A 14,992-nucleotide genomic window follows, 5' to 3' on the forward strand; every position below is an offset into this window, starting at 1 on the left:
TGTATAGTCTGGAGGATAGAAGGGAAAGGGGGGACATGATTGAAACATTTAAAGATGTTAAAGGGTTAAATAAGGTTCAGGAGGGAAGTGTTTTTAATAGGAAAGTGAACACAAGAACAAGGGGGCACAATCTGATGTTAGTTGGAAGAAAGATTAGAAGTAACATGAGAAAATATTATTTTACTGAAAGAGTAGTAGATGCTTCGAACAAACTTCCAGCAGACGTGGTTGGTAAACCCACAGTAACTGAATTTAAACATGCCTGGGATGAATATATATCCATCGTAAGATAAAATACAGGAAATAGTATAAGGGCAGACTAGATGGACCGTGAGGTCTTTTCCTGCCGTCAATCTTCTATGTTTCTATGTTTCTAAGAGTGGTCATAGAGCAAAATTTTGGGAAACTTTAGTAAGCTCCACAATGAGATTGCCTAACATTCAGACTTTTAAAAAAAATCACATTAAATAGGATTCCCTCCCACTTCATTTGCATGTATCACTCAACATGCTGAATCTGTATATGTAAATTGGGACAGCTCAATCTTTCTCTTGCACAGGTTAGAACAGTGATGGTGAATTTTTTTTGGTTCGTGTGCCAAAAGGAGTGTGTATGGGCGTGCTAGCATGTGTGCATGTGCTCACACCCCTTCCCTCCTCCCCATGCATATACAACCCCCCTGCGCTGCCCCATGTATGCCCACAATCCTCCCCGTCCCCGCGCATAGGCCTCACTGAAGCCTGGGATGTGAAAAAATGAATATGTTTGATAATAAGCTTGATTTTGTTTTGGAAACTATGTATTGTTTTTTACTTTATGTTGGAGAAGAAAAAAAAATTATGACTGGAAAAAAATGGCCCAATGGGCAAACTGGATGTTTAGAAAACTTAACTTCCGGTTTGCCTGTAGTGCTGTTTTTGGCACTCCGGAGGGTTTAGGGAAGCTTCCTGAAGCCCCGGAGTGCAACAAACAGCACAATGGGCAAACCGGAAGTTCAGAAAACACACTTCTGATTTGCCCGTTGCGCTGTTTTTTGCACTCTGGGGCTTCAGGAAGCTTCCCCGAACCCTCTGGAGTACAAAAAAACCACGCAATGGGCAAAGTGTATTTTCTCAATATTCAGGTTTGTCTGTTAGGCCTTTTTTTTTTTTTTGCATTCCAAGCCTTCAGGGAAGCGTCTGGAGAGCGAAACAACCTTCCCCAAGGTCAAAAATCAGCTGGCCAGCACGCACGTACACGCTGGAGCTGACATAGGGCATATACACTCTGATATGGCTTCATGTGGCACCTGTGGCACAGGTGCCACAGGTTTGCCATCCCTGGTATGGAATATTAAATTAGGACTCAGGAGGACATGAAGTTCATTAGATGATTCTGGGTCATGTGCTCTCTTTCTCAGTCCAACCTACCTCGTAGAGTTGTTATTGGGGGTTAAGATAGATGCTATTTTAAGCGCCTTAGAGCAGTGTTTCCCAACCTTGGCAACTTGAAGATATCTGGACTTCAACTCCCAGAATTCGCTGGCTGGGGAATTCTGGGAGTTGAAGTCCAGATATCTTCAAGTTGCCAACTCCCAGAATTCGCTGGCTGGGGAATTCTGGGAGTTGAAGTCCAGATATCTTCAAGTTGCCAAGGTTGGGAAACACTGCCTTAGAGGAACATTAGATAGTCACGTAATATATTTTTTTTCACTCTTTCTTCAGCCACACCACTCCGCTTTGTGTACCACCTTCTGCAGAATCTCCTGGTCCTCTACGGATTTCCGATGGGAGGACCTCATCAAAGGACCCCACCTGGCCCAGGAATTGCTTGCCTACTTGGAGCAGCTTAACCTTTCTTGTAGCTGAGTTGAGCAGCACTGAATGATTCCCGCCTTAGGTCATGCAGCTGAGATCAAAGTTTTCTTAGGAAAAGTTGACATCATTCGTTTTATACTTTGTTACAGAGAAAAGGCAGTTTTGAATACTGTTGAAGTAGCATTTTATAGAAGCAGAAACGATCTGTGATAGTGCAATACTGTACATATCTTTTTAGGAAGTCAGTCTCGTTGAATTCCAGATCTTTCTCATCTGGAATGGAGTAAATGCTTCAGCAAAGTTGACATAATGTGCAACTTAGAGATAAAAGCAGCTGAATTGATTTTTTTTTGCTATTTGATTATTTATATATAAATACAAATAATAATAATAATTAATAATAATAATAATAATAATATTTTTGTTTGGTTAATCATTATGTCCTTTTGTATTTGTAAGAATAGAATACAAAACTTTAACATTTTTTAAAAAATAAACTTGGATTCTTTTCTAAGTAGTTGACTGCACTGTATTTCTTAAAAGAATAGAAATTTCCTAAGACTGATCTGAACCTTCTTACTGACTATTCTATTCTATTCTATTCTATTCTATTCTATTCTATTCTATTTTTATGCCGCCCTTCTCCTTAGACTCAGGGCAGCTTACAACATGTTAGCAATAGCACTTTTTAACAGAGCCAGCCTATTGCCCCCACAATCCGGGTCCTCATGTTACCCACCTCGGAAGGATTTATTTATTTTATTTATTTATTACTTGGATTTGTATGCTGCCCCTCTCCGAAGACTCGGGGCGGCTCACAGCATGTGATCATAGTAATCAGACAGATTTAAGATATTTAAATATTTAAATATTTAAATATTTTAAAAAAACCCAGATACTAACAGACACACACACAGACACACCATGCATAAGGATGGAAGGCTGAGTCAACCTTGAGCCGGTGATGAGATTTGAACCATTGACCTTCAGATCTACAGTCAGCTTCAGTGGCCTGCAGTACAGCACTCCACCTGCTGCGCCACCCCGACTAGAAAAGTGATGGCGAACCTTTTTCCCCTCGGTGCTGAAAGAGTGTGGGTGCGCGCTATTGTGCATACACGAGTGCCCATACCCATAATTCAATACCTGGGGAGGGTGAAAACAGCTTCCTCTGTCCCCCCGGAGGTCCTCTGGAGGCCAGAAATGGCCTGTTTCCCAACTTCTGGTGGGCCCAGTAGGCTCGTGTTTCATCCTCCCCAGGCTCCAAAGACTTCCCTGGAGCAGGGGGAGGATAAAAACACCCTCCCCCCCAGAAACTCTCTGGAAGTCAAATACACCCTCCCAGAGCCTCTGTGCAAGCCAAAAATCAGCTGGCCAGCACACACATGCATGATGGAGCTGACTTAAGGCAACGGTTCATGTGCCAGCAGATTTGGCTCTGTGTGCCACCTGTGGAACCCATGCTGGACTAGAATAATGTCTGTACATTTCTGTGTGGTCTAATCAGTTGCTTTCAAGTGTGGGCAGCAGGCAGGACGGGGTGGAACGCAGTTCCTCCGGCGGAAATGAAGATGCGTGCACAGCTCCAGCTTATTGGTGGCTGTCACTTCCTGGATTACTGGTCTTGACTCGGCTCTTCTTTTTTCCCCTGCTGCTGCTGCCTCTGTGCTCCATGCTTTTTTCCTCTTTCCTCCTTCCTGGCCTCGGACGAGCTTCCCTCTCTCCTGCCCGGCTCCCCTCCAGCCTCACGCGACCACCTCCCGCCGGAGGTGCAAGAAGAAGGCGTGGGTGGAAGCGGCGCTGGCAGCATTTATGCTTCTGGCAGCACTCATTTGCCTAGCTATCCAGCCTGAGGTGGGGGGGTGACCCAGAAAGGAAAGTGCAGGAAACCTGAAGCAAATTGTCATCCCAGTGAGTGACAATTACAACTAAACAAGGTTGTAAGTCAAGGACTTAACAGTTCACTTGAACAATTATGATTGTTCAAGCCACTCCCACCTGGTCACATGGCCGACAAGCCACTCCTTCCCAGTCACATGACCATTAAGCCACACCCACAAAATAACCCACGCCCGCAGTGCAGCTGTAAAAATTTTGGCTGCCCATTACTGGTTGCTTCCATGTAATTCCATGAGTGATCCCACCTGTTACCTCACCATATAGTTTGATAGGGAAATAACTATTTATTTGGAAGTCTTGAAAGACTCTATTTTGAGGACAGACTCAAAAAACAGAAAGATCTAGACAGATTAACACTATGGGCCCACACTAACAACATTATGTTCAACGTCGACAAGAGCAATGTCCTTCACCTTGGTAAAAGAAACCCTAGACACACATACAGCCTGGGAGAAACCCCACTTAGCAGCAGTAACTGCGAAAGAGATCTTGGAGTCTTGGTGGATAATCAACTAAACATGAGCCAGCAATGTGCAGCAGCGGCCAAAAAAGCCAACATCATCCTAAGCTGCATTAACAGAGGGATACACTCCAAGACCAGGGAAGTATTAATACCACTCTACTACACCCTGGTCAGACCACATCTGAAGTACTGCATCCAGTTCTGGTCACCACACTTCAAAAGAGACATTGAAACTCTGGAGAAGGTGCAGAAAAGAGCAACCAAAATGATTAGGGGACTTGAAACCAAGACTTACGAAGAGAGATTGCGGGAACTGGGCATGGATAGCCTTGAGAAAAGGAGGGCCAGAGGGGACATGATAGCTGTATACAGGTACATGAGGGGTTGCCACAGAGAGGAGGGGGTCACTATTCTCCAGAGCACCAGAGGGCCGAACGAGGAGCAAAGGCTGGAAGCTGACCAAGGAGAGATTCAACCTAGAAGTAAGGAATAACTTCCTGATGGTCAGAGCGATCAACCATTGGAACAACCTGCCTGAGGAGGTTGTGAACTCCCCAACTCTGGACACTTTCAAGAGGAGATTAGACTGCCACTTGGCTGGGGTGATTTAGGATTTATTTATTATTATTATATTTATTTATTATTTAGATTTGTATGCCACCCCTCTCCGCAGACTCGGGGCGGCTCACAGCAAGATACAGCAATCATGACAAATCCAAATAAATTTAAAATATTTAAAAAGATTTAAAAAGAACCCCATTTATTGACAAACACACACACAAACATACCATGCATAAATTGTACATGCCCGGGGGAGGTGTTTCAGTTCCCCCTTGCCTGACGGCAAAGGTGGGTTTTAAGGAGTTTACGGAAGGCAGGGAGAGTAGGGGCAGTTCTAATCTCTGGGGGGAGTTGGTTCCAGAGAGTCGGGGCTGCCACAGAGAAGGCTCTTCCCCTGGGGCCCGCCCACCGACATTGTTTAGTTGACGGGACCTGGAGAAGGCCCACTCTGTGGGACCTAATCAGTCGCTGGGATTCGTGCGGCAGAAGGCGGTCTCGGAGATATTCTGGTCCAGTGCCATGAAGGGCTTTAAAGGTCATAACCAACACTTTGAATTGTGACCAGAAATTGATCGGCAGCCAATGCAGACTGCGGAGTGATGGCGAAACATGGGTATACCTAGGTAAGCCCATGACTGCTCTCACAGCTGCATTCTGCACGATCTGAAGTTTCCGAACACTTTTCAAAGGTAGCCCCATGTAGAGAGCATTACAGTAGTCGAACCTCGAGGTGATGAGGGCATGAGTGACTGTGAGCAATGAGTCCCGGTCCAGATGGGGCCGCAACTGGTGCACCAGGCGAACCTGGGCAAACGCCCCCCTCGCCACAGCTGAAAGATGGTTCTCTAATGTAAGCTGTGGATCGAGGAGGACGCCCAAGTTGCGGACCCTCTCCGAGGGGGTCAATAATTCCCCCTCCAGGGTAATGGACGGACAGATGGAATTGTCCTTGGGAGGCAAAATCCACAGCCACTCTGTCTTATCCGGGTTGAGTTTGAGTCTGTTGACACCCATCCATGCCCCAACAGCCTCCAGACACCGGCACATCACTTCCACTGCTTTGTTGACTGGATATGGGGTGGAGATGTAAAGCTGAGTATCATCAGCGTACTGATGATACCTCACCCCATGCCCTTGGATGATCTCACCCAGCGGTTTCATGTAGATATTAAATAGCAGGAGGGAGAGGACCGACCCCTGAGGCACCCCACAAGGGAGAGACCTCGGAGTCGACCTCTGACCCCCCACTAACACCGACTGCGACCGGCCGGAGAGGTAGGAGGAGAACCACTGAAGAACAGTGCCTCCCACCCCCAACCCCTCTAGCCGGTGCAGAAGGATACCATGGTCGATGGTATCGAAAGCCGTTGAGAGGTCAAGAAGTACCAGGACAGAGGATAAACCCCTGTCCCGGGCCCGCCAGAGATCATCCATCAATACGACCAAAGCAGTTTCCGTGCTATAACCGGGCCTGAAACCCGACTGCTGGGGACCTAGATAATCGGCTTCTTCCAAGGACCGTTGGAGCTGGAGCGCCACCACCTTCTCAACAACCTTCCCCATAAAGGGAAGGTTGGAGACTGGACGATAGTTATTAAGTACGGCTGGGTCCAGGGAAGGATTCCTGCTCAGGCAGGGGGTTGGACTTGATGACCTGCATGGTCCATTTCAACTCTAACAATAAATAAATAAAATAAATAAATAATAGTGTGAATAGTTCACAGAAACTTGCATCTCTCCTTCCATAAGAAAAAAAATAGTAGGAATTCGCTTTATTCAGGTACCTTCATCCTGCTGTGTTATCCTCATATTCATCCACAAATATCAGGCAGACAAGCACTACTTAACGTAGCTAATGCTCTTTCTCAGTAGGATTATGGAAATGATGCTTGCTAAATCTTAAGAAAGCTACATTGGCATAAGTGATAATACTTAAATCAGCCAACTTAGACAGTGTTCAAAATAAAACGAATGCTTTTGGGTTGGAAGATCGCAAATGGCTTTACAGTTTATTTATTTAGAAATAAAAAGGATGCTTTAAAAAAGCCATTGAAAACGTAAGAAACCAAGATTATAGCTAGGTCTCGGGCAGCATTGTTCTCTGATTGTTGCTAATTAATAATACTATATCAACAGTCCATTGCTAACAAGGCCCCAGTGACTCACTGAAATGGGAGAAATTATTATTATTTCCCTAGAAGACCATTCAGCTATACTAATGCCCGTTTGAACTCTAAACAATTTAACCCAGCTTAATCACACCTCCCACTTTTTTGGGTGATAACTAGTTTAGGAACACTTTTATCCAACACTGTTTCCACTCTCCAGTAAACCAATCAGAATGCGCAAACTCATTGTTCAATCAACTCTTTGTCTTCTCAGTTACTCAAGCAGCAATTCTCCTCTCTCTTACTTTGTGCCTTTAACTACAGGTGGGCAACAATGGCCCCTTTATGACCTGTGGATCAGCTTTCAGGAATTTTGGGAATTGAAGTCCACAGATCATAAAGGGACAATAGTCACCCATCTCTGGTCTATAAGGACAATTTTAAAGATGGCAGTACTCTCTGGCCCTCTGCTCTCCCTCCCACACGCTCCATGTTGCTGTGATGAGAGGTTAAGGGCAGTTATTATGGGAAGAGAAATATCTTTCGGCTGTGGCGAGGGGGGTGTTTGCCCAGGTTCGCCTGGTGCATCAGTTGCGGCCCTATTTGGACCAGGAGTCACTGCTCACAGTCACTCATGCCCTCATCACCTCGAGGTTCGACTACTGTAATGCTCTCTACATGGGGCTACCTTTGAAGAGTGTTCGGAAACTTCAGATCATGCAGAATGCAGCTGCGAGAGCAATCATGGGCTTTCCCAAATATGCCCATATAACACCAACACTCCGCAGTCTGCATTAGTTGCCGATCAGTTTCCGGTCACAATTCAAAGTGTTGGTTATGACCTATAAAGCCCTTCATGGCACCGGACCAGATTATCTCAGAGACTGCCTTCTGCTGCACAAATCCCAGTGACCAGTTAGGTCCCACAGAGTGGGCCTTCTCCGGGTCCCTTCAACTAAACAATGTTGTTTGGCGGGGCCCAGGGGAAGAGCCTTCTCTGTGGTAGCCCTGACCCTCTGGAACCAACTCCCCCCAGAGATTAGAATTGCCCCCACCCTCCTTGCCTTTCGTAAGCTCCTTAAAACCCACCTCTGCCACCAGGCATGGGGGAACTTAGATATTCTTTCCCCCTAGGCATTTACAATTTATGCATGGTATGTTTGTTTGTATGTATGATTAGTTTTACAATAAGGTTTTTTTAGTTGTTTTAGTATTGGATTTACATGCTGTTTTTTATTGTTGTTGTTAGCTGCTCCGAGTCTACGGAGAGGGGCGGCATACAAATCAAATCAAATCAAATCAAATCAAATCAAATCAAATCAAATCAAATCAAATCAAATCAAATCAAATCAAATCAAATCAAATCAAATCAAATCAAATCAAATCAAATCAAATCAAATCAAATCAAATCAAATCAAATCAAATCAAATCAAATCAAATCAAATCAAATCAAATCAAATCAAATCAAATCAAATCAAATCAAATCAAATCAAATCAAATCAAATCAAATCAAATCAAATCAAATCAAATCAATAAATAAATTATGAAGTAGTTTTTTTGTCAAAGAGGGTGGTGCTGCCTGATCTGAAGGAGGCCATTGGTGCACCCCTTTCTCAAGAGGTCATCCCTTGACCACACAATATAAGACCAGCTTTGTCCAATCTCCAATCTTCCCTTTTTAGGGAAGATGATTGAGGGTGCGATTGGCACAGAGGTACAAAGGGCCCTGGATAAAATAGATTATCTGGATCCTTTTCAAGCTTGGTTCAGGTTGGGGCACAGCCCTGGAATGGTGTTGGTTGCATTTGTGGATGATCTTGAGTTGGGAGTGTGGTTCAACCATTCTGGCCCTCCTGGAGCAATGACTTTAAAAAAATTCGTTCATTTATTTATCTGCCACCTTTATTTTTATAAACAATTGAAGGTGCTAACATACCCAGATCTTCTTCCTCATCCTATCTTCCCACAACAACAACCAGTGAGGCAGGCTAGGCTGAGTGAGAGCAACTACCCCAAGTCCCAGTATTGTTCTGTGGGGATTCAGAATGGGATGGTGGTTCTCCTTGTTCCTCCTAGGTACTTTCTGAAAAGATCAAGGACTAGGCTACTGCAACATGGGTTGCCTCCAGGCTTGAGCCTTTTGTTGCTCCTTTTAAACATAATGAAACCATTGTGTGGGGTTAACTGTTGATATCGTCCATCTCCTAGATGGACTGTGTTGTGGTTAGCTCTGGCCCAGCTCCTGCCCCAAGGACTGTGGATGTGGGGGAGACATCCACATGCTGCAGGCCTCTTTTTCCCCCGGTGGAATCTGATGATGAAGGCTCCTCTTACCAAGAAGACATAAGTGACAGGGAGGAGAAGAGTGTGGCAGACAGCTCAGAAGGAGATCAATTATCTAGCTCCTCCTTGGATTCAGAACAAGAGTTAATGATACAGCCACGCATGCGGAGAGCGATGCATAGGCAACAACAACTGAGAGATTATTATCAAAGAAAATGAGGCCACCTGTGAGGCTGCTATAAAGAGCAGCCTGTGGGTTTGGCCATTGTGGAGGATTATCTGATCGTGTTTCGTGACTGCTTTACTGACTTTGACCTTTTGTGTGCTGATTTTTCCCGTTTTGAAACTAAACCAGGGCAAAGTGTGTTTCACTTTGTGAAAAAAGAAGGACTGTGAATTACCTCACAGCTGCAAGCTAAGCATCACAGAACTGATAAGGGACTTGTGCAAATTACCAGTTTGTTTGGAGACAAGTGCTCTTTGCTATACCAAAAGAGAGCTTGGTTTAAGTGAATTTTCATTATAAAGAACATTGTTTTGAATTTTCAAACGTGTGTGTGTCTGAAATTGTATCTGTGCATTTTTGGGAGGATTCTACCAGAGAGCTCGACAGAACAGACTGTTGATGGTAGTGTTGGCCAAGGGTCTTGGTGGGGAGGAATTGGCTTTCATACTCAACCCTGGCAAAATAGAGTGGCTCTTGGGTTTGGGTCACTCATGCCCAGATTCATATATTTCATATTTGAACCAGTCCGAATCGGGAGAAACCCACCTCTGGAAGTGTTAGGACTTAGCAGGCAATGGCAAAACAGGGGTTCCCTCCAGTGAGAGCATAAAACATCCACAATCTGCCAACCACAGTGTTTTAGATGAAATTTCAACTTTGCTCCAATTTCAAATTCCGATATTGTTGAGCAAGGAAAAGGCTGATTCAGATCTCCAAATTAGCCAGTGTCATATATAATCATGCACACTGAGAGTTGGTTTTAAGGTTCTGAAGTCATCATGGGTAGACCTTGCTATATGATAATTACTACTGACAAAAATCCTTTACCCCAAATTCTCCCCAGCAAATCTCAGTCTGAGACACAGCAATAAGAGTCCAAGGAGGCAATACAATTATACTTTATTTCTTAGAAGACCAAAAAAGATAGAAGAGGTCAAATATACAGAGCTGGTGGAGCGCCTCTCATTTACTTCATGCCTGGCATAAATGAGATGGATTTCTCCTGGGCTCATAGATGCAAAAGAATATACAAAACAGATATATATATATTTTTTAAAAAAGATAAAAATGAAAATATAAAAGGACCTTTAATGGAAGAGGCTAAATAAATGTGCCCTGTGGAATCACAGTTCCTCAAACCTCTTGATTATATTTTTCAGGTTGAGCTAGCTAGGGCAGTGTTTCCCAACCTTGGCAACTTGAAGATATCTGGACTTCAACTCCCAGAATTCCCCAGCCAGCATTCGCTGGCTGGGGAATTCTGGGAGTTGAAGTCCAAATATCTTCAAGTTGCCAAGGTTGGGAAACACTGAGCTAGAGCAATCTACATTCTGGCTTTGTCCCACTAATAGAAGTTGGGAGGGAATGGAACAGTTATGATTCCAGTGGGTTGGTGACACGTCCCAGGAAGACTGGGAATTTGTGATCCCTCACAAACAAAAAGATGAACGGCTGTTGCACTTCAAAGACTGTGGCCGTACGTGCTAGGTCGATGACTGTTGCGGCAGCTCCTTCTACTCCCTCCTCCGAGATTTGTAGGACTGCCTTGTGCTTGGCACTGGACACGGCTACTGGTCCATTCTGAGTCAGGCCACACAAATCCGGATCATAGAAAAGCCCAAAATCTGAAAGGAAACATTGAAGGGATGGCATAAGAAATGGCTCAACATTTGAAAGAGAAACAGAACTAAAATAGATCTAAATCTGCCAAACACCATGTTCAGGTAATTTACGCATTACCTGCTTATGCATAGCTGAGGTGTGCTGCTTTCGCAGAATTATTCAAAGAAGGATTATGACATTTATTTGTACAACATTATTCTAAAAAACTGACAATGCCCTCCCTCATTGCAAAGTGTTAGATCCTTGCTGGAATGAAGGACTGCACTCTTGTGGTGAGTAACGGTTCTTTATTATCAACGAGTAACGGTTACAGAACTAAGCAAAAGACAACATGGCCGTGCCTGGCAGCTATATATATGCTGGGCTGCCAGGCTGAGCCAACCAATCACCTTGTAGTATTTTCCCGCCCAAAGAATATGGGGCGGGTACAAGGCCTAACTGTCCTCTGGACATAACACAAAGGTCTTTCTGCGACACATATTGGCAAGTCAATCCCATTCTACAATGTCTCCCAGTTAGAACAATTCCTATTTAATTAAACATTAATTAAAGGCTCAATACTATGCTGGCTAGAGAATTCTGGGAGTTGAAGTCCACAAGTCTTACAGTTGCCAACATGGCCGTGCCTGGCAGCTATTTATATCCCTTGCTGCCAGGCTGAGCCAGCCAATCCAAACCCTGTATTTTCCTGCCCAAGGGTAAGGGGCGGGCCACATTTCCTAACCGTCCTCTGGACACAACATCTGCTACATTCAGTCAACATCTATTACCTAATGTTTATGCATGTGATATCTATTTTGTATTTTCTTCTTCTTTTTCTCTTACAACCATTTTTCCAAGTATCCTCTCATAAGGGAGGCTAAAATTAAAACAACCCAAAAAATCTCAAAAGCGTTTTCCTTTCCCCAACTCTAATAATTTTCTATTATTCAAGAGGACTGCACTGAAAACAGAGCCAGAGGGAATGGAGTTTTTTCTATTTCCTCATAGAACCATAGAAGATTGACGGCAGAAAAAGACCTCACGGTCCATCTAGTCTGCCCTTATACTATTTCTTGTATTTTATCTTAGGATGGATATATGTTTATCCCAGGCATGTTTAAATGCTACATTCAGTCAACATCTATTACCTAATGTTTATGCATGTGATATCTATTTTGTATTTTCTTCTTCTTTTTCTCTTACAACCATTTTTCCAAGTATCCTCTCATAAGGGAGGCTAAAATTAAAACAACCCAAAAAATCTCAAAAGCGTTTTCCTTTCCCCAACTCTAATAATTTTTTATTATTCAAGAGGACTGCACTGAAAACAGAGCCAGAGGGAATGGAGTTTTTTCTATTTCCTCATAGAAACATAGAAGATTGATGGCAGAAAAAGACCTCACGGTCCATCTAGTCTGCCCTTATACTATTTCTTGTATTTTATCTTAGGATGGATATATGTTTAACCCAGGCATGTTTAAATTCGGTTACTGTGGATTTACCAACCACGTCTGCTGGAGGTTTGTTCCAAGCATCTACTACTCTTTCAGTAAAATAATATTTTCTCACATTACTTCTAATCTTTCCCCCAACTTATTTATTTATTTATTTATTTAGTAGATTTGTATGCCGCCCCTTTCCGTAGACTCGGGGCGGCTAATCTTAGATTGTGCCCCCTAGGTTCTTGTGTTCACTTTCCTATTGAAAACACTTCCCTCCTGAACCTTATTTAACCTTTTAACACAGTGGTTCTCAACCTTGGGGGTCGAACGACCATTTCACAGGGGTCGCCTAAGACCATGGGAAAAGACAAATTTCCAATGGTGTTAGCAACTAAAGCTTCTATTCTTGCATCTCGGAACATATATTTACAATCCAACCAATCAGGCATTTACAGGGGGGTGTCCCTCTGACCTCTTGCCAATCAGCTTAAAGATCTGTTGGAAGAATTGGCGCTAAACTTATAGTTGGGGGTCACCACAAAATGAGGAACTGTATTAAGGGGTTGTGGCATTGGAAAGGTTGAGAACCACTGCTTTAACATATTTAAATGTTTCGATCATGTTCCCCCTTTCCCTTCTGTCCTCCAGACTATACAGATTGAGTTCATTAAGTCTTTCAAAGTTACAGGAAGTCCTCACGTTACAACCATTTATTTACTGGACCATTTGAAGTTTGCAATAGCACTGAAAAATGTGATTTATGACCAGTGCTCACACTCACGACCACCGTAGCATCTCCATGACCATATAATCAAAATTTGGGTGTTTGATAACCGGAATGTATTTACAATGGTTGCAGTATCCCAGGGTTGTGTGATCACTATTTGCAAACTTCCCAACTGGTTTCCAACAAGAAAAGTCAATGGGGAAGCTGGGTTTGTGATTCAATTACTAACAATATGGATTTGCTTAACAATCAGGGCAAAAACTATCATAAAATCAGGTGTGACTCACTTAACATCTGTTTTGCTTAGCTAGAGAAAATCTACCCACAAATGTGGTCATAAATTGAGGACTACCCAGTGGTGGGTTGCTACCAGTTCACATCGGTTTGGGCAAACTGTTAGCGGCAACAGCGGGAGGCTCCACCCACCTCCCATTCCCGAACTGGTAGCAAAGGTAAGTGGAATCCACTACTGGGACTACCTATAATCCTGGAAGCAGATATGAGATGTGAGCCCTAATTAGTTTGACTTTTTCAAGAAAGAAGGAAATATGAGAAAGAGAGAACAAAATGATTTATTTCCAGTAGGTTTTGAGCAACGCCAGTGCCAAGTATGCTTATTGGGAATATCTGTTTTGGATGATGCCAAAAGACAAAAAGAGATGACGGCTATTTCTTCTCAAAATAAAGCTGTAACACTGAAGTGAATTCAATAGGATTGGCACCGAGAGTGCTTTTTCCTCCCCTCACCATTGACTGAGCCGACTGACTTGAAAGAAGCAAATATATTCTCCTCACCTCTAATGTTCCCACTGATTTAATTTCTTAATTTTTCCTTACCCATTTCTCCAATGATTGCCGCAAGATCCTGAGATGATTCCAGTTTAAATTTTGGTAGAGTTACTATCGTGGACTTCAAAGGCATGGCCTCCACCCTGTTCAGAGCGGACATGACGGCTGTCGCAGTGAGATGTTCCTCTATCACAGAGAGGTTTGAGAACTGGGAGTGAGGGATGAGGATCACCAAACTCAAATTGTTATGCAGCTGAAAACGGCCAACCTGGCAAAACAAATATCCATCAGCCACTAGTCCAGACGGTGTCAAACTCGATTACATCGAGGGCTGTATCAGGGTTGTGTTTGACCTCGGGGACATGCAGGGGGAGAGCATGGGCAGAGTGGTCACAGCCAGCTTGACGTCACTCATTGAGGCTCCATTTTCGGTGGTCCAAGTGGCCTCCTACAACTCTCTGCCAGTGAAAATGGAGCCCAGAAGGGCTGTGCAGATATCTTGAGCTCTGTTTTCACTGGCAAAGGGCTGCAGGAGGCAGTCACAGCTGAAAACGGAGACTGGGAGAGACGTGTGTGGCCCTTCTGAGCTGTGTTTTCACTGGCAGAGGCACTGTGGGCCAGTCCTTCACTGTTCCAGGGCGGGCCTGCGGGCCAGATCTAAGCACCCAATGGGCTGGATCCAGTCCCCAGGCCTTGAATTTGGCACCCCTGTTTGAGTCTGTCTCCCAAATTTCATTCTCTTTGACTTAGAAAAGCATTCATTTTCCTTTCTTTTCACTTTAATGCCTTACATTGTAATTGCTGTTCTCCATGGCTCCTGTTGTCTATGCCAGAGGTCTCCAACGTTGGCAACTTTAAGACTTGTGGACTTCAATTCCCAGAATCCCTCAGCCAGCTTAGGAATTCTGGGCATTGAAGTCCACAAGTCTTAAAGTTGCCAACGTTGGAGACCCCTGGTCTATGCCATTTGGAGAATGACAAGGGGCTTTGTGGGCTCAAAGACTGGAACAAACACAAATAATGCTTCTTTACAGAGAACTGTATTGAATAAGAGTTTAAATATATTGCCAGTTCAGCAGCGGGAATCTTGCAT

At 43.9% G+C, this 14,992-nt stretch overlaps 1 protein-coding gene across 4 annotated transcripts in view; it reads right to left on the reverse strand.

Moving 5' to 3' along the window:
• Positions 1–10,219: 10,219 nt before the first annotated feature.
• The window catches only part of SERPING1 (serpin family G member 1), a 33,725-nt gene continuing 28,952 nt past the window's right edge, over positions 10,220–14,992 (reverse strand). For 3 of the 4 annotated variants that reach the window (XM_070727255.1, XM_070727248.1, XM_070727269.1), the window contains 2 exons: positions 13,948–14,167; positions 10,220–10,961 (listed from right to left, as the gene is read on the reverse strand). In XM_070727255.1, the coding sequence (XP_070583356.1) occupies positions 10,711–10,961; positions 13,948–14,167 (471 nt within the window). In that variant the 3' untranslated portion in view covers positions 10,220–10,710. The remainder of the gene's footprint in view (positions 10,962–13,947; positions 14,168–14,992) is intronic. The other variant, XR_011556814.1, reaches the window with a different exon arrangement.

Source organism: Erythrolamprus reginae, chromosome 1 (assembly GCF_031021105.1).
Source record: "Erythrolamprus reginae isolate rEryReg1 chromosome 1, rEryReg1.hap1, whole genome shotgun sequence".
NCBI classification, from domain to species: Eukaryota; Metazoa; Chordata; class Lepidosauria; order Squamata; family Dipsadidae; genus Erythrolamprus; species Erythrolamprus reginae.